The sequence below is a fragment of the Solea senegalensis genome, linkage group LG6, assembly GCF_019176455.1.
Source record: "Solea senegalensis isolate Sse05_10M linkage group LG6, IFAPA_SoseM_1, whole genome shotgun sequence".
NCBI classification, from domain to species: domain Eukaryota; kingdom Metazoa; phylum Chordata; class Actinopteri; order Pleuronectiformes; family Soleidae; genus Solea; species Solea senegalensis.
The window spans coordinates 5,621,020-5,644,954 of NC_058026.1; the positions used below are offsets into that span (position 1 = coordinate 5,621,020).

The window sequence follows — 23,935 nt, forward strand, 5'->3', positions numbered from 1 at the left end:
TATTTCTCCAGATTGGTGCAATATTCCTAATTTACTTATACAACACAAGTATATGTTGGTTGATACAATCCAGTCCTCCCCCCCTTGCATGCCACAGTGGACTAAAATAACCAATTTAAAGCCTGGCATGCTGGAATGGAAAACTATCCTCTCTGCGATGTAAAACTTGTTCTGTTGAAGAGACTGTCTCATCAAGACAGATCATCATACAAGTGATTTTTATTTTAACAAACAAAATGTCTCTTCTACGCATCTAACACCAGAATACGGAAACGCAGGGGACATTAATCAAATCAAATCAAGCTGCATGAGAGTTTTTCTAAAGGATGCATCATAAATCATTCTAGAATCTTCAAATCTATAACAGAATCTAACATAAAATGTGGCCTACAAATTTGAGCCTCATCACATTACTGTACAGGGAGAAGCTGAAGACAACACTTAGAAATGCAATATCAATTTCTTTCTGTCATAAATACACATTCCAAGTGTTCATTAAGAAAAAGATGAACTGATTTCTGAGAGCCACAATACAACATCACTCAATAGACATAGCTGCTTAACCCAAAAAATCATCAAGGCACATTTTTACTCCCAAACCCTTCAAGTTCACCTTCTCTCCTTATGGCAGAAATGATCATCAGTGTTCTCCATATATTTTGGTTTCAGTAAAATTATTTTCCCCATACACTGAAACCACATAATCACCCCAGCCCCGCCCCCAACACATACACACATGTTTCCAGTGTAGTACCACTAATAGCACCATGGTTAATTATTTTAACAATCAGTTTCTATTATTTCAAATCTTGGCGCAATAGAAAATCTGATCTAAGGTCACTTTAGCTAAGCTACAGCAGCCAGATGGCAGCAGAAATGTTAAACTATGACTATCAGGCACAATAAAGCAACACATTAAGCCAGGACAGGTGTTAGATTATCATCACCATCACTGGCTGAGGTGTTAATCTGGCATCTGTAAAGACACGCACGCGCGCGCACACACACGGCCTTCAAAAACAGGAAATCAACATCATGTCACCAGGACTTTGGAGGGAAGTGTGAGGCGTTAACTATTCACCGCCTGAAGGAGCAGCACTGTTGCTGTTGGGAGTTAATAAGTTACTCATGAGCATGAGGACACACTCGGTGGATAAACTTGTCTTAAGTGCAAAGTGATCTGCACTCCCCTCCTATCTGCATGTTAGCTATACATTTAAAGGGCAACACTGACTATACGTACTGTATGTACATTCAACAAGACTTATTTTTTCTACACAGTCTGTTATGTTTTCGATTGAAACGTCCTTTGGCTGGTTGAGATGGTGAGACAAGGAGTCATTTTTTACTCCGGCGTTCCAGTTTGATGGTGATGTGGCGACCTACATGTAAACTGCCTAATCTCTACAGAGCCCACTTTTCCAAACACACAGCAATAACAGAGGGACAAGTGGCTTTAGAAAGGTCTCCCCCCCTACACCCAATACTTTTATTTAATACCTACATCCTAAACCACTTGTAGATCCTGAAGGCACTTAAACTACACGGAAGGGGGGGAGGGGGGGCAATTCACTAAACTAAATAAAATAAAATAATTCAGGCACATACAACCATAAAAATGTACAAATGCACATTCTTATTATTTCAGCAGAGACAGGGGAGATACACAGCCAGTGTCGCCCTGCTCCACTATGACTGGAGCTTTGTTGAGTCACACAATGTGACTGTTGACCTCCTGGATACATTTTTTATCTACCTCCTTCAGGATCAGCCCATTTGAGGTAAATGTTGCAGGGTTTTTTTTTTTTACACAGAGGTCTAAAGTCAGATTACCTAATACCCAGCACTAATCTTAGAACTCCTGAAGCCTTCTAATCTGACCATAGATCCTTTGAAGTAAACTGTTGTGTCCCATATCTCTAAACTTGCAGTTGCATTGCTCTGGTTCCTGACAAATCTGACAAAATAAGGCTGAAACTAGATGTAAAAAAAAAACCCACATCAATGTGATAAAGCTCTGTGTCTGTGCAGTGCAAAACTCCAATCACTGCATCAGCAGATGACCGAGGACACACCACCTCATCCGTGTGAGCTCCCTTTGTCTCAGTAGCTGGGCGGCTGGTAGCTAAAGTCTCCTTGTGGCTGGGGGTTTGAGATGAAGTGCGGCTGTTGTTGCGAGTCGGGCATATTGCTGGGATACGCCGTGTAAGTGGTCGGAGTGTAGGTGGTGGGGTTGTAGGAGGTGGGCGCATAGGTCGGAGGGTAGGCGGTGTGGGGATCCGCTGGCGGCTCCGTGTAGGTTGGGATGGTGACATCGTTTACACCGCGACGGAAACGACCCAAGGCATAGTAGGATAGGATTCCCTGCACAGTGGGATTAAAATGTCACAGTCAGCACAGATACTTTTTCACCAATACTTTAATGAATCGCTTGTACCACCTTGATTTAACACTGCTTACAATATTCAAATGTATGTAATGTAATGCTTTAAAGTCCTCATGACATGGGTATGAGGACTTTTGGGTATATTATACCCAAATATTATATTATTGCAGCAGAAAGACCCAGGGTTCCGGCTTTCTGCATGGAGTTTCCATGTTCTCCTCGTGTGTGTGGTCACTGTCCAAAAACATGCAGAGGTTAATTGGACACTCTAAATTGCCTGTAGGTGTGAATGTGAGAGTGAATTGGCTGTACTTGGCTTTTTGCCCTATGTCAGCGACCCTAAATAATAATAGGATAATAGGATAAAGAGGTAGACGATGGATGGATGGTTAAGACGTGCTGTGAGGTAAAGCTTCGTCACTGCATCGATCTGTGTTTAGAGTAGCCACGAGCACTGAATGGACACTGCCGCTATGACACAGGAAGAAGAAAGAAGAAAGAAAACATTGAAACCTAATCGATTACAGATCAGATTTAATGATTCACATTATTACTGAGTGTGACTAATCCGTGTATCAAACTCCCGATATTGTGCTCAAATGAAAAATCAAAAAACGGATAACGGCGTTTCCTGTATCGTCCAGTTTTGATGTTTTTTTCCATCTAACGCAAGTAACCTGACCCGAAAGCTTGACACGGGACAACGAGACTGTCCGCAAATCAACATGCTTTTTGCTGGAAGTAAGAGGGTGAAACCAGAAGACATGACAGGAGAAAATATCCTTCATCTCTGTCATAAATCAGAAAGATAGTCACAGATTTGAACTTCCGTGATCAATGAATGTTCTTGCTCAGCTCTTATTGGAAAAATGTGCAAATGCTACACAGGATAAATGTATCAACACCTGAGAGACAAAAGTCAGACATTTCCACCCGTGCTTGAACGCACCAGCCGAGAGAACGTTGCACCATCTATGACTTCAGCTGTGTTACCAGGCAAAGGTTGGACAATAAACAGACGGCTCAATGCTGTAAATATATCTCACACAGTTGTCAAACAAGTTTTATCTAATCGGATTTGAATTCACAGTTTGACATTTTTGGTATATTCACACATTTCTTTCCAACTTTCTTTTAATTGAGTTTTGCAATTTTTCAATAAGCAAAAAGCTATCAAATTAATTCAGAATAAAACAATAAGGGATGGTTCTGAAGCTACGTGTCACCTATGTGTCGCCTCACCCTAACCCTCCTAATGTTTTAAATGTTTTTTCTGGTCAACAAATAGTGTTTATCATTAGACTATTGCTCCAGCTATAGCTCAGTATCAAAGTAAGTGGCCAGTGTTTGAGCTGATACAATGAAAAGACAAGACAGCCGGAGTCCTGCTCACCCAGGTGGCGATAGAGAAGAAGGAGAAGGCCACGGTGGCTCGTGCAGCATCCTCTGGGATGCCTCGGACATCATGAGTGCGACTCCACTGATTTGCCAACAGACAGAAACACACAAACCACAGGAAGGTCCACAGCCCTAAAAAAGAACACACACACACACATACAGATGGACAGACACAAATATAAATGATTAATTTTCCACACTGTTAGAGGAAAAGGGGGGAAAACAGGAGGAATGAATCCCTTTGAAAAGAACAAAAATGTCAACGGAATGAAAACGCCTCTCTCGTCGCCATCTGTCCAAACGACCACAAGCTGTTTTTCAAATGACCACTTCTTTGTCTGCTTAAGGAATGGCAGACTGGACTGTTTTTGTTTGCAGTGAATGAATGTTTAATTTTAGCAGAATCCGTGAGGTCATCGCACACCCTGCTGCTCGCTCCTCTACTGTACGCAGCAAGGAATAATAGGTGTTGTGTTTATGTCAGGAAAGCAGGCCAGGGCGTCTGTCACGTATTACACCAAGTAATCAAAGCTTTCTGTACGAGGACGTCGACATTTACATGAGAAAAGTTGAAATAAAGGGTGATTTATGAGGAGGAATAATCGCTTTTCCAATGTATAGTATATATTATTCTCTCTCACACATATCATATCAGTAGCAACAGTGAGAAGTACAAGCAAAAGTGTGCACACTTAATGGAAAAAACAATCAAAACCAATATTTATTAGTCTTGAAATTTGATTTGATTTGAGGTGCTTCTAAACTAATTGTCTTCCAAATGCCAATAGTGGAGTGATTACAAGCAATTGTGTCATATTTAACCCTCTAAACAACTAAATAATCCTGATCCAATCACAACATTTATACTGTTTGCAAAGTTCAGATATTTATTCACGAAATGCTCCAATAACTTAAGTCACAGCTGATACAAAGCTCCAACATGAATCAGTTTAAGACAGGGTTCAAACCTGACCAAAGTAGTGCTTTTGTTTATTGTGACCAACCGCGTCGAAATCAGTAGTGACGTCTAAAAGCACAAGACTTTACCAGATTCACTGCTGAGGTTTATGTCTTAGAAAGAATCTAAGTCCACACTGACTGGTGTCAAGCTCGTGATTTCTTGTCAGAATGTTGGTATAATGTCCAACATTGGTTTGATAACTGAGTTCTTTTTGGCTTTGGGGAAAAACAGATTGACTACGGAATACAAAACACATCTGTTGAAAAGTAACGCATCAATCAATCAAGGTTTATGGCATCAAAATGGGGCATTTTTTTTCCAAACTTGTTCCAGTTGATAGCGAAACTGACAGGGTCATTTAGTCACTAACTTTGTTTGTCCATTGTTTAGTGCAGAGCTGGCAGTGCACAGTTGGCTCTCTTTGTCTAGACACAAGACTGGTGGGCAGAGTAAAGACTGAACCAATTCATCAGAGCTGTAAAATGAAAACAACGAGCTAAGACGCTAAAACGCTGCTGAGCCGACAAGAACCAGGGGTTCTTTTACTACAGCTGTATGTGTGAGCGCAAATGTCACTCAGGACATTCTCTGAAGATTCTCCCAGCTCATGCGAGACCACAGCAAGTGTCCTGCACTCTCATTTGTCACGTGTGAACAGCAAACTCTGGAGAATGTCTGCACTCGTTTCTTTCCACATTATCTCGAGTTTGTCTGTGAAAATGGCTCTTGAGTGACAACTGTCACGTCACACGTGATTCATTCAAAAATTTAAATTCAAGCCTTTAAACTAGAGAAAGTTCTCAGGTAGTATATCGTTGTAATCTTCAGGAGACTAGACTTGCACACAGCCAACTCCTGAAGATTACTCAGATAGCGCTTTCGCACCGGCATGATTCCCGTTTAGGCTCTAGTTCTGTCTGAGTGTGGAACCTTGGTGCTCTCAGAGAACTGGGCCACATTCACACTAGTTAAGTGGAACCACCATACTCATTAGAGACAGCACGGCAGATCATATTGAGCCTCTGTTTTTGAGTTTTGTCCCTTTCAGAGACCACTTCACGCTCTTCTTCTTCCTCTTCCTCTGTAGCTTACATGGACACACCCACTGATGATGCATTGGTCCCTCTGGAAACCAAGTTTTTCAGGTTCAAAACCAATTTAATTTTTTTTTTGTGAAAGCACTCGCTGGTTAAAGGTTTTTGCTTGGAAGGGCTAAGACAATGCAAAGTTGACAAACGGTGCAGAACAGTGTTTAGAACAGGGATAAAAACGGACCAAAGTACTGCTTTTGTTTACTGTGACCAACCATATTAAAACATTACCAGAGTCACTGTTGAGATTTATGTCATATAAAGTATCAATAAAAATAGTCTTACTACAGCACCGGGTCTAAATCCACACCGACTGATGTCAAGTTTGTGATTTCTTTCCAGAAAATTGGTAACAAAACCAATTTATTTTTGGTGTTAAAGCACCAGCTGGTTAAACGTTTTTGTTTCTAATAATAATAATAATAAGTCATTTTATTTAGGACCATAACGTCATTCCCAGGAATTAAATCAAAATCAACACTCACCTGAGAAAATCAGATCAGCCAGGACGGCATATTTCCTCTCCTGTGCGTTGCTCATGAACGGCACGTAAACGTCCAACACCAGAAGAGCCATGCAGGCCAGGAAGGCGATCACCCCGATGGCGACAGCATAGTGACACGCCGAGTCGCTCTGGTTGAATATACACTTTGCCTCAGCACTGGTTGGACTGTTGATGTATCCCTCTGTTGTGATGCAGGCAAACACCACCAGGGCAAATAACTGCAATCAAACAGAGAATGGAGTTAATAAACATAGGATGTTCTTTTCATATTTTTTTATTTTACAAAGAAAGTATTCTGTTTATGTCATGTTTACCCATCAACCCCACACTGCGTGCTTTATACAATGGCTGCTCACCATTTTTATAATGATTTAAGCAAAATGTTTAGAGACCAAGTTCCAGCCTGTCAAGCCTCCATATAGTCTTATAAGGTCTTTTATATTTCAGAAGAAAAAGCACAGGCTACTGATAAAATTAATGAAGACTCTTGTTAAATTTAAGTAATCAAGACAGTGTGACACCCTGGAACTGTGGAAGCTGAATGGAACTCAGTCATCACTCATTTGACTAGGTGCGCCATTACTCAGAGTGTAAGAGTAATGACATTTGTCCATTATACTGTACAGTTCTAGCACTACTCGGCTCAACTCGACTCTATTCCGTATCAGAAACGTTGTTTCACATTATTTTATAGTACCTCCTCAGACTGGACGGGGTCATAGCATGGCTGCACGAAACTGCAGTGTGGTTGTTTTATGCGCCACACAAACAATAGGAGGACATCGAGACAGCGGTGTATGACCACAGTGTATTTTTGCGGACAGCAGCCATGTATGCTCGCTGTGACACTCTTGCCGGTTTTTAAGCTTATCTCACTGTCGGAGCCAAAACCTTTAATTTATATTTCTGATTTTTGAATATGTTAATTCCAGCGTGTGGTTTCATTGATAAATGCGCCTGTTCACGTGCATGTGGTAGTTTTTAAGCAATGAGGGTGAGTTTGGCTCTGGAATTTTCTGTTTTTCTGTTGACCAGCACCTTACACTATTAATATCCATTATAGATCACAATATTCATTTTCATCCATTACAGTTTTGTCAGTGATAATTTTCTTGAAGCGAAAGACACAACAGTGAGCTCAGCTGTCTCTAAATGAGCCCCAGGACAAACTTTGTGATGAAAACAACATGTGAATTCAGCTGCCTTTGCACTCCAGAGGTTACAGTTACTCTCAAATACTGATTCAGAGTAGGTTGGTTCAAATAGTCACTGCTTATAAGTACATGTACAACAAAATCAGAAAACATCCTTGTGTCCATTTAAAGAAACCTTAAGAGAAAATACAACTTAACTCATAAAAAAACCTCTTTTTCTACAACTGATTCTGGAAACACCTCCATGTCTTGTGTCCGTGGTGTGGTTTATAAAGCAGAGACTATTAACTGCTGCCAGATCCCTCTGACCGTCCCGTGGTCTGCCACTCTCTGCTCTGGTTACCCACCTAACCATGTGACCTAATTCTGACTGCAGCTGCCTGCCATGTGACTCCAGAGATGCCACCAGCTCTCTAACTGCCCTCATAATGAGATTTGGTGGGAGGATAGAGAGGGACTGTTAGGTGCGTGGGAAGAGGGAGCGGTCACAATACTGCCGGACATAAAGGTAGAAGAAGATGAGCAGGAGGCGTTTAGAGAAGTGGATGTGGGGGACCTCCAAAACACGAGACAAAAGTCAAACAAAGAGACGGACTTGAAACAATGCCAAAATGTCCCATATGTATGGTGGCCCTAAAGAGCAAATCACCAACACAAATAGGAAAACACAACAACATTAACTGAAACATAACGTCCTTCAGTTAATGCTGTTGGGTTTCAGTTAATGTTGTTGTGTTCCAGTTAATGTTGCTGTGTTTTCTTATTTGTGTTGTTGATTTGCACTTCTGGGCCACTGTACATTATGTACAAAAAGTAAGTGGATATCATGAAGGTCTGTCAGTGCTGAGTCGTGACATCTGTCACTAATATGTATTGTTACGTGCAGCATGTCATTTGTTTTTGTTTTTTTCTAGTGTATTACCTATATTATACTCAATATCATTAGATTTAATGTTAATGTATAGGACCCCTTATCATGACACAGATCACAATATAGATCATAGAACTGCATAAATACTGCACATTCAAGTCAGAGTCTGCTCAGTCATTGAACAAGACCTTCCTTGTTCTCAGAATAGGTGTGGTGCATTATGGGATATATAGGCAGGGTAACAGAGAAACAATATTTCCTTGTATCTTCTTCTGGCTCACTGAAGCAGGGGTGAAGTCAACAGAGTTTGATGGTGGTCAGGCCACAGTGAGTTTGAAATGAGTTCAACACAGCTTTGGGGGGGAGGGGGTATACCAAGGTTATAATTCATTTAATTAGTTTTAGTTTTTATTTAGTTTTGACTTTTTGTGTTATTAGTTCGTTTTAATTAGTTTTTAAAGTAGGTTTGCTATTTATTTATTTAGTTAAGTTTTTTGTTTTTTGTAATATATGGATTGAAAAATGAAAAATAGTAGCGCGCGAGAGAGAGACACACATTCCCCTGAAGTAACAGAGAGGGTCAGTGAGGAAAGGGTATCATCTTACCTGTGTATCAGCCCCTGTTTACTAATGACACTACAGTATATAATCTATGTCTAACCCTTAACACACATACATACACACACACACAAACATTTAGTTTCTTCTTAGGACACTGTATTGCCTTCCATTCATTTTGAAAAGCCTAAACAAAGCCTTACCCCAATCTCATCCATAACAAGTTCACATCTAACCCTAACCTAACCACAATTCAAATCTTAGCCCTAAACTTGGTCCACCTCCTCAGAAAAAGGAGGTTCTGCCTCATTATTAGGACCAGGTATTGGTGTCCATGAGGACTACTGGTCCTGACAAGGTCAGTGTTTATGCCTGAGAAGGTCCTATAGAGCGCAAACAAATACAGTACAACACACACACACAGAGTCCTCATCCACCACACATTGTTCAGGTTTGAGTTGTGTGTTTTCCGGCTGCTGTGTGTTTACAGAACATTAGCCAGAAGCAACGCCTCCTGAAACCAACACGTAAAAACGACATGCTGCCTGAGCCATCCAAGACATGAACCTGTACTGAGATTAAATCAGTCCTGCCTGATAACATTCCCACAAACGTGGATCCAGATCTTTTAGTTTCATTTTTCCAAGGATACATTCAAGGACAGATATATATATATACATACATACATATACACACACAACCATACATATACATATATATATACACACACACACACACATATATATATATATATATATATATATATATATATATATATATATATATATATACATACTATACATACACACACAAACATATATATATATATACACACATATACACATACACATACACACACACACACCTGTCTGGTTGAGATTAATTTGGCATTTTGCATACCAGTGTCCTGATCACACAATGCAAATATGTGCCATTATTTGCCTAGCAACAGGTGATCAGCAGTGTGCGACAACTTTCCCTTGGTATGAATTCCGCTTTCTATGCAAATGCCACGTCCTGCATGCATAACTTCTCCATTATAGAGATTTATAACTCGGCTCTGGATCAACCCAAACCTCTAACACATTTTGGCTGGTCCTCACATTCTGACACCCCTCAAAATGGCCTTTTCAGGGTAAAGACATGGTTTTAGGGTTAAGGTTAGAATTAGGTTTAGGTTAGGGTAAAGGTTAGGCATTTAGTTGTGATGGTTAAGGTTAGGGTAAGGGGTTAGTGCATATATTATGTCTATGAATGTCCTCACTGTGAATGAGATACAAACGTGTGTGTAAACGTTTCCTGTCTTTTGTCCTCTGACTATAGAGCAGTGTTGACCTGAGCTGTCACCATGTTGCTGCTGTCATACACCAGCTGCCTGCAACATGACGCTCTCCTGGAGGAGACGCTGCATTTATAGTAGTTAGCCTGTTGTTATTCTGGCCAAAAACACACACACAAATACACATGTGCGTCACATAATAATCTTTCAACCACGGCGGTGTATCAGACGCAGCTGTTATGAATGTCCTTTACTTCTCATTTCAATAAACACAGACGTAGCACGCACTCACTCACCCAGCTGAGTAGCCGCACAACAGTTTGCGGTTGTCGGATAAACTTGTAGAAGTCGAAACCTCGTCCGGCGAGCGAAGCTCCGTACGCGCTAACACCGACCGCGTCTTCCATGTCACTCCGGTTTGGGAGATTCCTTCCTTCCTTACGTCCTCCGCAGATGAACGAGTGGTTAGAGCTGACCTGTCAGCACTAGCTACCAGCGAAACTCAACTGACAACCAACCGCCTCCGCCTCCCTCCGGCAAGGCTGCGTCTTGTTCTCACTCACACGACGACGCGAGGAGGAGCCTCGCACCAGCGGCTGTCTGAACGTCGGAGGAGCGTGTTCAACAGCGAATCATACCCGCCGCTCACGCCACGCCTACTTACGGTAGATTTTGTGAAGGAGGCGTGGCGTGAGATGGCAGGTGCTGGTGATGGGAAGTCCGGCTCTTTTCAAAGATTTTGATCTTTTGGCTCGGCTCCCGTAGAAGAGACGGCTCTTCACTAAGTGTCACTCAGAGCCTTTTTTCTATTTTAGCCTCATTTAGCAATTATGAATGATTTGTGTGTTGGTAAGCAATTTTTTAATCAGTGTTTTCAGCCATACTTTTTTAATTACAAAAATACTTGTTTTTGAACATTTTAATCAAACCTTTAGATGAACAACTGAACACAGATTTGTATCAATATTTTCAAACACTTTTCACAAATTAAACAATACTTGAACTACAAAATCAAAATACACAAATTGCAAAAGAAATATTGTTTGAATCATTTTTCTTGCTCCAATTTTGTGTTATGCATATGCACATTGAGCACTGTGAGTTCAGTATGAGCAGTTACAACAAAGCACAACAGTGTGTGTTTATATGGAGTAAACTATTTGAATCCTAATGGCACTTCAATCGGTTCATCCTCAATCGTCTTCTTCTGCCTCGCTATTTGGGGTCATTCATCTGAAGAGGCGTCAGATGCCTGAGGAGAGCACAGACAGGGCAGTTAACACTGTTGACATGTTTTTGAAGCTGACTGTTGAACTTTAATGTTTCACCCGGTCTCACCTGATCAAACCCATCACCCACTGTCCTCAGTGCATCAGCGCCGTCACTGTACTCAGACACGTCCTGCCAAGAAAAGAAAAACAGAAGAGAGCAATGATGTGGTGGGGCTGTTGTGTCAGACTGAATGAGTGGGAGAATATTTGAAGGATGCAGATGCAGAAATACTGACTGACCAGCTCGCCCTCATAGGCCACTACCCTTCTCTCCATCTCCAACCTGAGAGAAGAACAGACAGGTGTCACGTGTGCAGACGAGCCACGTTTGTCAAAGGTGAACAAGGAAAACACTTTTATAAATTCTGTTGTGAGAGAAAATGTTACATCAGCCTACACCCAGACTATTTAAATGGCAGTCCATAACCAGCTTCATAGTGGCCCAGCCTGTGGTTTTACCAGAAATAACTGATGAAATAACTAGAGAAACACTTTTCACTGTCTCTAAAGGACCCTGCATCAATTCCTACAGTAGTCTTGATAGGTTTGAAAGCAGTGTTAGTTCTTTTGTATTCTGTTAAATCCACTTTGAGATGTTTGTGGGTCGTAAATGACATATGTTTGTCTTATTTGGAAGAGAAAACAAATACTAACTTTGTGCACTTTTTATGCACTTTGAAGCGAGGGAAGTACAGGTACAACCAAAATAATTATTTTATTATTTTTTAAATTATTTATTTATTTATCTATCTGAGTTTGTAATTGAAGAGTCTTGGCCTAAACATTACTTCTGAAGATATGGAACATATTCAGTGAGGTTTTACAGTCATATTAAGGACTTCACCAGGGCAGTGGTGCAGGTTGTTGGTTGGTTGTTTTTTGCCCAAATAAAATGAGCTATTTTCTAATTGAATCAATTCAGTTAAAATGGCAACCAGCTGTGAGGTCCTGGGGACACAACACCATGATGTCCCCTATAAGAATCTGAACACTTTACATGCTTTGAATGCTTTTGACTTTTTATACACAGTCCTTGGTTCAACTTTCTTTAAAGTCTCCTGCTGCACTAAAGCTTAGCATTTTAGCAAGTAAAGTCACCTTATTTGTTGTTTGTTTGTACAAACAGCACAGGCTTAAAAACACATTAGTTGTAAGATACAATTATGTGCAACAAATCCCCACACATAGCCACATCCCCATTTCAGCTCACATTGTTTGTCACATGATTCTCCTCCCTGCCCGTGTTTCCTGTTAACCTCTGTTTCACGGTGTTAAATGTGGGCCAACATTACATTACATTACATGTCATTTAGCAGACGCTTTTATCCAAAGCGACTTACAATGGAATCAAGTACAATTAGCCAGGGGTGGAATCGAACTTGCGACCATGATGTCTTTGGTACACAAGGTAGGGTCTTAACCACTGAGCCACTCCACCCCTTGATGACAACATGACAGTAAGATTCAGATTTTGTTACTGTTGCCCAAATGTCTTTAAGCACAGGAGATCCTGTTACTCTCAGGGCTCTACAAATGAGAGCCACTGACAAAAGATGCTTATTGTCCCATCTGGTTTTAGCAGATGCACAAGGAATCCAATCTAAACACAAACAAAGTCTAAAGAAACAACTAACCCTGCTGTGCATTCAACTAAAAAACATTCAAAGATTCAAGATCTGGTTGATTTCAAAAATGCCCAAATGATGTAAAACACTTAAAACAGACTATTACCTAATAACAGTCGCTAAAAGGTGTTGTAACCAAGGCAAAAACACTATGATGTGAGATAAGTAAGACTTTTTAATGAGCAAATTACTGCAAAGTGATGTCAATGATCACTGTATTACAGTCACAAAAGTGCCATATATTTATTAATACATTATGTCTTCATTTTAAAGACATAATGTAATAATAAAAGGCTTGATAATAATAGTGGAGGTTGGATGTTAAATGAATAATGGATGTTATTGGGAGTTTTTTTCTCCTTAAATATCATTTAGAGCTGTTATTTTGTTGTGATGTTGGAAATGTTTAATATTTCTTTAGGTCAGTTTTTATTCTATTTGCGCAAGCACTTCGCATTACCGTAATTACGCAACCGTAACTGTGCTATCGGTTTCTGCCGGTGAATCAGCGTTTGTGTACAACTACAGTGTTTTTTTCTCAATTTTGTTAATACACTATTTTAACATGCAGTAAATTGTAAATAACTGCCAGATTTGTAAAGTTATTCTGGAAAAATCAGCAAAAGCGCTTACTCACTGGATATTTTATGGGCCTTTTATGGTTAAAATAAGCAAAAAAAAAAATGTTCCCCCTGAGGGAACCTCCCAAGGGGATTAATAAAGTTGTCTGTCTGTCTGTCTGTCTGTGTTAAAGACATCATGTAATAAAGGGTAAGGCTTGATAAGTTCAACTCTAATTCCCTACGCCTTTTATTGTGATGTTGCAAATGTTTAATATTTCTTAAGGTCATTTTTTAATTTTTTTTACTTTAAATTGAAAAATTATTCATTATTCATTCATCAAAATTTAACAAAGGAATAACTTACAAAAACTTATCTCCGTACTCCCTTCGCCCTGAAAGAAGAGCAAATAATGTAACATGTCAAAAGTGAGGAAGAATGACATAAGAAAAAGTCAGGACACAGGAATTTGGGGTGGGGGGGGTCTTACGATAAATCTTACTATAAATCACTCCAAATCCACAACATGTGCCGACCAGGAGAATCAGGAATATGAAACATCCAAAAACAACTGCCACCACCAAGACAGGGAGACGGTTCAGCACTGGGGAAGAAGCAGGAAGAAGTCAGAAGTCACAAAATAGAGCCTTTTTCTTTTTGTTCATAAAAACAAGCCAAGCGGACTTTGAACTGTGACATATTTCCATATTTCTGAGTACTTCTGCTCAGCGTGTGTTTATATAGTCGGCGAAAATCAGATTGTCTAGGTTGTGCTGAAAAAAAGGATATAAGACACGGTATTGCACATTCTTATGGCGTTGTTCTAAGGGTTAATTAATAAATAAAACATTACCTTCTTTATCCAAGTGTCGCCCCCTGCTGCTGATCGTCGTGGTGTTGTCAAAGCTGTTAGACACGACACAGTGGTATGTCCCAGCACTGCTCCTCCCCACAGACAGGATGAGTATGGACTGTTCTGGCAGCTGGTTGAACACATAGTAGAAGCTCCCGTGGTCTTGTAGAAGGGATTTGTTGAGGAACCATTGGTACCGTAGATGAGAACCGGCTGCCACCTTGCAATACAACCGCACGCCAACCACGGCAAAGTTTTCCGCGATGTCGTAGTCGTAGGTCAGGGACACGGGCCCTTTTACTTTCTCTGGAGAAAGACACACATCATAAAAAAAAATGAGTCTCCATCAATCACAGGAATGAGCTGCAGGAGGAAATAAGGCTGTCTGAGTCAGCGCCTTCCAAGGTTATAATAGTTTTGGATTTTTCATTAGTTTTGACTTCTGGTTTTAAAAATCAGATGGTTTTAATTAGTTTTAGTGTTATTTTTTGTAATATGGAGTAGATTTTAAGAGTGTATGAGGACACATGAACAACCATCCCTGAATCAAGTGTAATATTCTACAAGAAAGTAGCCTGAAGTGCAAAATGTGTATAATACTGTTGAGGTTGGATGCAGTTAGTGTGCCAGGTAAACCAGACTAAAGACACACATGAACATGACAACATAAATAATAATAATAATATTACTAAACAACCCTCATGAGACACATCACATTGTGTGTGAGCCAGGAGTCTCAGGAGCTCAATTTGAGGAAAAACATGAGCAAAATTTAAAAAACCCCAATAAAAGACGAGAGGTTTGATTCACTTAGATAAACCAACTCAACCCAATTAACTACATAACCAATGTTATGTTTAACTTGCATAAAGCCTTATGTCCCACATTGTGGACAACGGTTCAAATATTGAACCCAAAAGGATTATGTATGAAATAAATAAAGACGGAAAAAAAACACATTTTCGCTTCAATTTTAGTTTGTTTTATAAACACACAATTCAGTTTTCAGCAAATGAAAATACTTTATTCGTCATTTCGTTAGTTTTCGTTCACTGTAATAACTGTCACTGAGGCAACTTCAAACAATGCACATACCAATTTTAATAGGCAGCCATCCACTGGACGCTGTCTTTGCTCCATTGTTTGCCTGGCACCGGAACTTTCTCAAGTGTTCGCCAAAGACCACGGGCACCCTGAACACAGCGCGCCTGTCTGCACTTGTGACATTGGCGACCAACCCTGTCCCGTTGTAGAGTGAAAAGTCAACAGGTGGCGTACCGACTGCTGACTGACACGTGACCCCAACAGAAAAGTTATGTGAATCCTCCATTAACACGGCGAAGGAGATGTCAGGGTCTGACACCACGGCTGAGGGGGCAAGGATGGGAAGAGGATGTTATTTTGTTGAATGATGTGACGCAGAGATTTTATTCACAAACCTTTGACTGTGACGTTGATTTCCCAGCTTCTGGAAACATAGTCTATTCCTCTAAAGCTGATTGAAGCCTCACATACGTAGTTGCCGCTGTCTGCTTGAGTGGTGCTGAAGACGACACAACACAGAATATACATTTCTAGAAAGGAATCAGCAGAGTAATGAAGAGCTGGTCTCACAGAATGTTTTTATATTCACTTTAAATAAAGGCTATAAATGAACAAATAAGTGACTTTCTGATTTCTTGTGTGGATAGCAAAGATTAAACTGATAATCTACTGGGATTATCAGATACGACCATCATGCAGACTTTTACCACTGAGCTACCATAAAAAAAAAAAAAAAACACTGCTAACAACTTAATGGTGCCTCCTCATTTTTATTGTTTATACCCCATATATTGTCTATGGTATACATGCCATATATTAAAAAATCTAGTTAATCACCGTGGACCATAGCAAAAACATCAGGAGATGATGAGTGTGAGCCTGGCTGAATGAGATTCCACTGACCTGTTGATCCAGAGAAAACTGTCACTGAACCAAACATGAGGTGAGGAGATGGGCTGATCGTTCAGCAGCCACGTGAAAGACATGTTGATTCCATCAGCGGGGCAGACAAGTCTCAGTTCTTCCCCCTCAAACACCACCATCCTCGGCTCTGGCACCGGGACAAACACGACAATTAACCGGGAGCCAGGTCTTACAGTATATCAAACTAAAAAGGAGCTTTGCCATCGTAAATATACCAAATAATATATTTCTTTTTACCATGAGGGTGCAGCTTTGTTTTTGGTAACACTTTACATTACAGTATGTTAATAACTGTCTTTTTTGAGCTCTCCTCTCCATTTTGTTGTTTGCCGTTTATCCAGTTAGTGAATTATGCATGTGAGCGCTTCAGTGCCTCTGTTAAACTCTTCTTACCTGTTCCAGTCAGTGTCCACTTTCACGTTTCACGCTCGTTTGAGGGTCCTCGTTCCTGACTGCCTGTCTAAGTGCTCCATCGATTCTAATAAAGACTGTTACCTACCACTATCCTGCATCTGGTTCTAGTTCTGTGTGTTACAGGGACATTGTGTGGACCAATTTCTTAAACACAAGTGAGGATAAAGAGAACCAAATGTCTTGAGTCAAGACACATGTCACATGCCACATGTTTTAAAACTGAGTTTGATGTCAAGCAGTAATCAATTCTTGATTTGGCCTGTCCATTAGGCTTAAACCAAGTAAAACACCTCCATTCCCTGTTAAGTGATCTCCAGATATCTATCAAGTTATTATTGTTGATGAAATCGGCTATAATCTGATTATTATATTCTGATGAGTGCCTAGATGGCTAACGATACATCCACTCATCAGGAGTTAAATTGAAATCACCTCCAACCAGTAAATAATCAGCAGGAAAGTTTGCCTTCAGTTCCTTAACAACAGCTGTATCTCGATGTAATAGATTTCTGTTTTTTGGGCATTATTATACCCATAAACATTAACCAAAATAATGAGCACACTATCTATTGCCAGTACACAAACGACCCAATGACCATCACTTTTAGAACACAACAGAAACATATAGCTACACCTGCCGAATGATTTATATCATGACTGAAGAGGATTTCATCTCCCCACTGTTGAGTCCAGAACTTAAAGGCGACATAGACCGGAAGCTCCAATTAACGCTGCGTTTGTGTGTGTGTATCTGCGTCATTACCTCATTAATGAAACCCTAAAGTCTCAGAACAAACAGTTCAGCCACTGCTGAGAAAATAGTGTTGTATTGTTTTCCTGTGCTCTGCGAAGCGGATGCAGAGCATCCACTGTGCCAGAGGGGGAGCTGTGTATCTGAGAGCTGGCCCACCAATTGCGTCACTTCCAGGTACCTGGCCAATCACAGGACAGTGGGAAAGCTCTCGTTGGCTGGCCAATCACAACACAGTCCACTTTCTAGGGGTGTGATTTCGGTCTGAAACAGCACGGCTGACGAGAGCGTCAGTGAGGAGATATTTTGATCGGCTCGTTTGCAGCGATTAGGAGGTTTATAACCATGAAAACAAGTTAATATATGTAAGTAGACCTCCATAACTAACATATATGTGTGATACAAGCATTCGATGTCACCTTTAACATCTGATGCATCAACGTGTGTTTCTTGAAGCCCTTCAGCCCAAACCCAGAGATTTTATTCGCCAAAGAGAAAAAACAAACGACCACAAACCTTTGACTGTGACGTTGAATTCCCAGTTTCTGGTGGTGAAGTCTGTTTCGTTTAAAGCCTCACATACGTAGTTGCCGCTGTCTGCTTGAGTGGTTCTGAAGACGACACAACACAGAATATACATTTCTAGAAAGGAATCAGCAGAGTAATGAAGAGCTGGTCTCACAGAATGTTTTCATATTCACTTTAAATAAAGGCTATAAATGAACAAATAAGTGACTTTCTGATTTCTTGTGTGGGTAGCAACGATTAAACTGCTAATCTACTGGGATTATCAGATACAACCATCATGCAGACTTTTATCACTGAGCTACCATTAAAAAAAAAAAAAACACTGCTAACAACTTAATGGTGCCTCCTCATTTTTATTGTTTATACCCCATATATTGTCTATGGTATACATGCCATATATTAAAAAATAAAGTAAGTCGTACTGCTCACAACACCGTGGACCATAGCAAAAACATCAGATGATGATGAGTGTGAGCCTGGCTGAATGAGATTCCACTGACCTGTTGATCCAGAGAAAACGGTCACTGAACCAAACATGAGGCGAGGAGATGGGCTGATCGTTCAGCAGCCACGTGAAGGACATGTTGATTCCATCAGCGGGGCAGACAAGTCTCAGTTCTTCCCCCTCAAACACCACCATCCTTGGCTCTGGCACCGGGACAAACACGACAATTAACCGGGAGCCAGGTCTTACAGTATATCAAACTAAAAAGGAGCTTTGCCATCGTAAATATACCAAATAATATATTTCTTTTTACCATGAGGGTGCAGCTTTGTTTTTGGTAACACTTTACATTACAGTATGTCAATAATTGTCTTTTTTGAGCTCTCCTCTCCATTTTGTTGTTTGCCGTTTATCCAGTTAGTGAATTATGCATGTGAGCGCTTCAGTACCTCTGTTAAACTCTTCTTACCTGTTCCAGTCAGTGTCCACTTTCACGTTTCACGCTCGTTTGAGGGTCCTTGTTCCTGTCTGCCTGTCTAAGTGATTCATCTGTTCTAATAATTTTTTTTAAATTTTAGATACTTTATTAATCCCCTTAGGGAAATTATTCTCTGCATTTTGACCCATCCTAGAATTAGGAGCAGTGGGCTGCCACACTGAGTAGCGCCCGGGGAGCAATGGGGGTTTGGTACCTTGCTCAGGGGTACCCCAGCCCTTTCGACCTGGTGGGGACTTGAACCGGCGACCTTCCGGTTACAAGTGATCTCCAGATATCTATCAAGTTATTATTGTTAATGAAATTGCCTATAATCTGATTATTATATTCTGATGAGTGCCTAGATGGCCAACTATGCATCCACTCATCAGGAGTTAAATTGAAATCACCTCCAACCAGTAAATAATCAGTAGGAAAGTTTGCCTTCAGTTCCTTAACAACAGCTGTAACTCGATGTAATAGATTTCTGTTTTTTGGGCATTATTATACCCATAAACATTAACCAAAAATAATGAGCACACTATCTATTGCCAGTACACAAACGACCCAATGACCACCACTTTTAGAACACAACAGAAACATATAGCTACACCTGCCAAACGATTTGTACCATGACTGAAGAGGATTTCATCTCCCCACTGTTGAGTCCAGAACTTAACATCTGATGCATCAGAGTGTGTTTCTTGAAGGAATATGCAGTTAGCCTTTAGCCCTTTACATACAGAAATACAGCTTAACGTATTTTAGAGTCTTGGAGTCCCCTTGCATTAAAAGAAGAAAAAGAAATATCAGCACTAAGCTGGAACACAGAACCCATGAATACTTTAAGCACCCTTTTAGGAAGGTTGTTAGGAGGTAGAGTAGAGAACCTTGAGATTGGAGGCCCATAATCTGACTTTTCCACTATGTATATAAATCAGTTTCAATGTTCAGCCCAAACCCTAGAGATTTTATTCGCCAAAGAGAAAAAACAAACAACAACAAACCTTTGACTGTGACGTTGACTTCCTGGCTTCTGGTGGTGAAGTCTGTTCCGTTGAAGCTGTTTGAAGCCTCACATACGTAGGTGCCGCTGTCTGCTTGAGTGGTTCTGAAGGTGACACAACACAGAATATACATTTCTAGAAAGGAATCAGCAGAGTAATGAAGAGCTGGTCTCACAGAATGTTTTCATATTCACTTTAAATAAAGGCTATAAATGAACAAATAAGTGACTTTCTGATTTCTTGTGTGGATAACAACCATTAAACTGATAATCTACTGGGATTATCAAATACTACAATCTCCAAGGTTTACAGAGAATGGTCTGAAAAATAAATCAAAAGGAGAAAACACCTTGGTAATGTACACTTGCACTCATAACCATCATGATAATCTCCTGGCAACACCCTAACAACCAGTCTTGTATAAAGTACCTTAAAGGAAGCACCTTAGGGATACTTGGGATAACTGATTTGGTTCGAAGTCGAAATATTACTTAGTAAAATTAAATGACATTTAGTGTACTTAAATATCAAAAGTTATTTTCTGATATAAAATGTACTTGAGTTTTAGAATTAAAAATATTAAAAAAGTGAGGAGTTACAATTGGCTCAGTGGTAGGGTGAGTTGTCTTTCACCTGGAAGGTTGTGGGTTCAATTCCTGGCCCTGCTAGTCTATATGTGTCCTTGAGCAAGACAAATAACCATGTTGAAATGTGAATGGCAAAACTACAGCATAAAGCAGCTCATCAAGACTAGAAAAGCTGTATATACATAAATACAGACCATTACCAACTCTTCTTCTTCTGATTTTATACAATAGTTTGAGGAAATATAAGTGAAGTACAAATAACAGTTGCTAGAAATACATGTAACAAAGTAAAGTACAGATACATAAATTTAAAAAAAAGGCATGTAAGCTAGCTGAGCTGGGAATCAAACCCACCACCTTTCAGTTGAAAGACAACTCTCTCTACCACTGAGCTACCTGCTAAGAACTAAATGGTGCCTCCTCATTTTTCATTTTTATATATTGTCTATGGTATACATGCCATATATTAAAAAATCAACTAAGTTGTACTGCTCACAACACCGTGGACCATAGCAACAACATCAGGAGTCACACATAGAGTGTGAGCCTGGCTGAATGAGATTCCACTGACCTGTAGATCCACAAAAAAGGGTCACTGGACATAACATGAGGCGAGGAGATGGGCTGATCATTCTGCAGCCATGTGAAGGACACGTTGTTTCCATCAGTGGTGCAGAAAAGATACAGTTCTTTCCCCTCAAAGATTGTCGTCGATGACATGATGGAAACGCTCGCACTGCTCACTGGCTCTGTAGGACAAACAAGGCAATTAACCGGGATCCCTAAAAAGGAGCTTTGCCATCGTAAATATAATGATTTTATGGTCAACAAATAATATATTTCTCTTTACCATGAGGGTGCAGCTTTGTTTTTGGTAACACTTTACATTACAGTATGCCAATAATTGTAACATTATTGTGTGAAGTGGGAATTCTTATTCTTATTTCCTTTGTCCATATAAGGCGTTTAAGACAATTCACCAAGGGTGCACCTGTGGCACCGATCTGTGGCACATCAGCGCCAAGGGTTGATGCAACATTACGAATGCCAACTGCTATAAAACACCAAGCAAGAAGACAGACAAACGTATTCTGCACGGATTCATACAGCGATCTACAGCGCTGCTATGCCCACAAAAATAAGAGACTCACCAAAAACCTTCAGGTCGTGCGTGTTGCTGAAAGTTGGCTTTATGTTGGAGTTGTTCTGTGCTCGGGCCTGACACACCAGAGCTCCCGCATGAGACGGTTTAACTACCAAGTTGAAGGTGGCAGCTTCCCCAGCCAGTGAGGTGGAGTCACCCAACCAAGTGTCAGTGCTGCCCCTACTGTAAAAGGCAAACGATTACAGGGATCTTCTATCATTATTATTAATGCATTATTTAAATGTAATACAGTGGGTACATCTGATGTATCGGTACTCACTTGAGTAACGTCATGAGAACAGTTTCATTCTCTGGGTGGGGCAGCAGTTTACATTCAAAAACAGCAACCGTGTTCTCCAAAGCCTCTGAGGGGCCGGAGAGTTCCGGAGTCCCCAGGAATGTGCCATCTATTAAAAATAAATAAATAAACATTTACATAGACAGAAATGTGTGCCACCAACGAGGTACAAACACTTCTGCCACGTGTTGCTATGTTACAAAGTACAAATACAACGCTCATGTATCTGTATTTACTTTGTTGTTTATATTTCTAGCAGCTTTTCCTTTTCCTCCATTACATTTCCTCGATGTAATGGAGGAAATGATCTTCTGATTATGGTCTGTATCTAGATAGCGCTTCTCTAGTTGCGATGAGCTGATTTACACTACAGTGTTCACCCATTCACACGCTGCAACATGGGGTTACGTGTCTTGCTCAAGGACACATATAGACTAGCAGGGCCAGGAAATGAACCCACAACCTTCTAGTTGAAAGGCAACTCGCCCTACCACTGAGCGACCATGGCTCAATCCTAACTCTTTGATACTTAGGTAAAGTAAATGTCAAATACTTGAAAGACTTTTATTTAAGTAATATTATAAAAAGTGACTTCAAAGTCATTTTCTGGTAAAGATATTTTACTCATGGGTCCCTTTTAAGGTACTGCTGAGTTTTACTTAAAAAAAGTGTGGTTGTACAAGAACAAGACATTTGAACAGTATTAAACACATTTGCAATAAAACAGGATCTTTTGAGTCTTTGTCTCTCAATGTGCAAAAACAGGGTTATGGTTGGACATGTGTGGGCAGTGTCGCTGGTGGCGATAGAACACAGAGCATTTAGGCTGCTTTTTTATTCCATTACTATGTCAAAACGTATATACAGAGGCTATAAGAATGTGCAATATAGTGTCTTATATACTTTTTTTTCAGCACAACCTATAGGCAATTTGATGACATGATTGTTGTTTCCATTTTCACCAACTACATTAACACAGCTGAGCAAAAAGTACATTTTGTTTGATTGAATTTGTGAAATTTGGAAATATGTCACATTTCAAAGTTGGCTTGGCTCGTTTTTTATGAACAAAAATTGTCCATTTTGTGACTTTTGCACAACTACTCCCACTGCTATTTATTTTTTAAACATACAGAATAAAATGAATCAGAATTTTAGACAAGAATGATGTGACCTACAAACTAAACACACACACCCTTGGGTGTGCATATAAGGAGTTGTGTATTATTCCCACTGCAATTTACCAAGGGTGCTTAATGTAGTATCAAGACATTTCAATTTCTGCCAATAAACCTGTGGGGAGTGGACCTTAAATTGACTATGCACAAACACACAAACACACATGTACTTACTGTGGTTGCTACAGTGGCATAAGCCTGTAAAGAGGAAGAAAAGACATGAAAGAGTTTAAAACAAGTGTCACATCACAGCGATGGAAAGTGTCCTGTGGTGTGTACTGTCGTGTGTTTGTGCTGATGAGCTCACCCAGCATGGCCACAACAACAGAAGCAAACATTCTCAAAGGAGAACTGGTGACTTTACTCCCGTGAACGACAAACATGATGATTCGCTAAGCAGCAAATGTGACTGTGACGATGGAGAGAGTGTTGACAGTTACAAACGTCTCACACACAGAAACATGTGCAAATAACTGATAGCGTTGCATTACACCTCCCTGCTGTACCCTCCCTCTCTGTAAACATCAAAAGATGAAAGGATGAAAAGTCAGACACATGATTAAAATGTAAAATTTGAAAATTTAAAATTTTATTTTGAAAATAAAAGACAGTGTACAGTAGTTTTCC

General features: G+C 40.2%; 2 protein-coding genes across 4 annotated transcripts; both read right to left on the reverse strand.

Moving 5' to 3' along the window:
• Positions 1-201: 201 nt before the first annotated feature.
• Positions 202-10,805, reverse strand: syngr2b (synaptogyrin 2b). The gene is made up of 4 exons (XM_044029085.1): positions 10,500-10,805; positions 6,322-6,559; positions 3,780-3,916; positions 202-2,364 (listed from the first exon to the last, which is right to left on the reverse strand). The coding sequence occupies exons 1-4, from the start codon at positions 10,608-10,610 to the stop codon at positions 2,104-2,106; spliced, it is 747 nt and encodes a 248-aa protein (XP_043885020.1). The 5' UTR covers positions 10,611-10,805; the 3' UTR covers positions 202-2,103.
• A 302-nt stretch (positions 10,806-11,107) lies between these two features.
• Positions 11,108-23,821, reverse strand: si:dkey-93h22.7 (contactin-5). 3 transcript variants are annotated; one of them, XM_044027681.1, is made up of 17 exons: positions 23,616-23,820; positions 23,483-23,506; positions 22,113-22,239; positions 21,840-22,015; positions 21,260-21,437; positions 20,102-20,205; positions 18,675-18,822; positions 18,163-18,257; positions 16,461-16,608; positions 15,953-16,056; positions 15,609-15,881; positions 14,514-14,819; positions 14,163-14,264; positions 14,027-14,054; positions 11,715-11,757; positions 11,542-11,604; positions 11,108-11,455 (listed from the first exon to the last, which is right to left on the reverse strand). In XM_044027681.1, the coding sequence occupies exons 1-17, from the start codon at positions 23,689-23,691 to the stop codon at positions 11,429-11,431; spliced, it is 2,022 nt and encodes a 673-aa protein (XP_043883616.1). In that variant the 5' UTR covers positions 23,692-23,820; the 3' UTR covers positions 11,108-11,428. The 3 variants fall into 3 exon arrangements, with proteins under 3 accessions (XP_043883616.1, XP_043883618.1, XP_043883617.1); XM_044027683.1 differs by lacking the exons at positions 20,102-20,205; positions 21,260-21,437 and having other exon boundaries at positions 23,616-23,821; XM_044027682.1 differs by lacking the exons at positions 16,461-16,608; positions 18,163-18,257.
• Between the last annotated feature and the right edge of the window lie 114 nt (positions 23,822-23,935).

What these genes read in the sequence shown, in the direction of transcription:
- syngr2b (XM_044029085.1), bottom strand. Translation starts at nt 10,610, where the DNA reads ATGGAAGACGCGGTCGGTGTTAGCGCGTACGGAGCTTCGCTCGCCGGA. An exon ending in TTGTGCGGCTACTCAGCTGG is followed by an intron (nt 6,560 to 10,499) that starts GTGAGTGAGTGC and finishes GTTTGATTGCAG; the next exon opens with TTATTTGCCCTGGTGGTGTT. An exon ending in GGCTGATCTGATTTTCTCAG is followed by an intron (nt 3,917 to 6,321) that starts GTGAGTGTTGAT and finishes GTTCTTTTTTAG; the next exon opens with GGCTGTGGACCTTCCTGTGG.
- si:dkey-93h22.7 (XM_044027681.1), bottom strand. Translation starts at nt 23,691, where the DNA reads ATGTTTGTCGTTCACGGGAGTAAAGTCACCAGTTCTCCTTTGAGAATG. An exon ending in ATGCCACTGTAGCAACCACA is followed by an intron (nt 22,240 to 23,482) that starts GTAAGTACATGT and finishes TATTTTTAATAG; the next exon opens with ATGGCACATTCCTGGGGACT. An exon ending in GCACGACCTGAAGGTTTTTG is followed by an intron (nt 21,438 to 21,839) that starts GTGAGTCTCTTA and finishes TTTGTCCTACAG; the next exon opens with AGCCAGTGAGCAGTGCGAGC.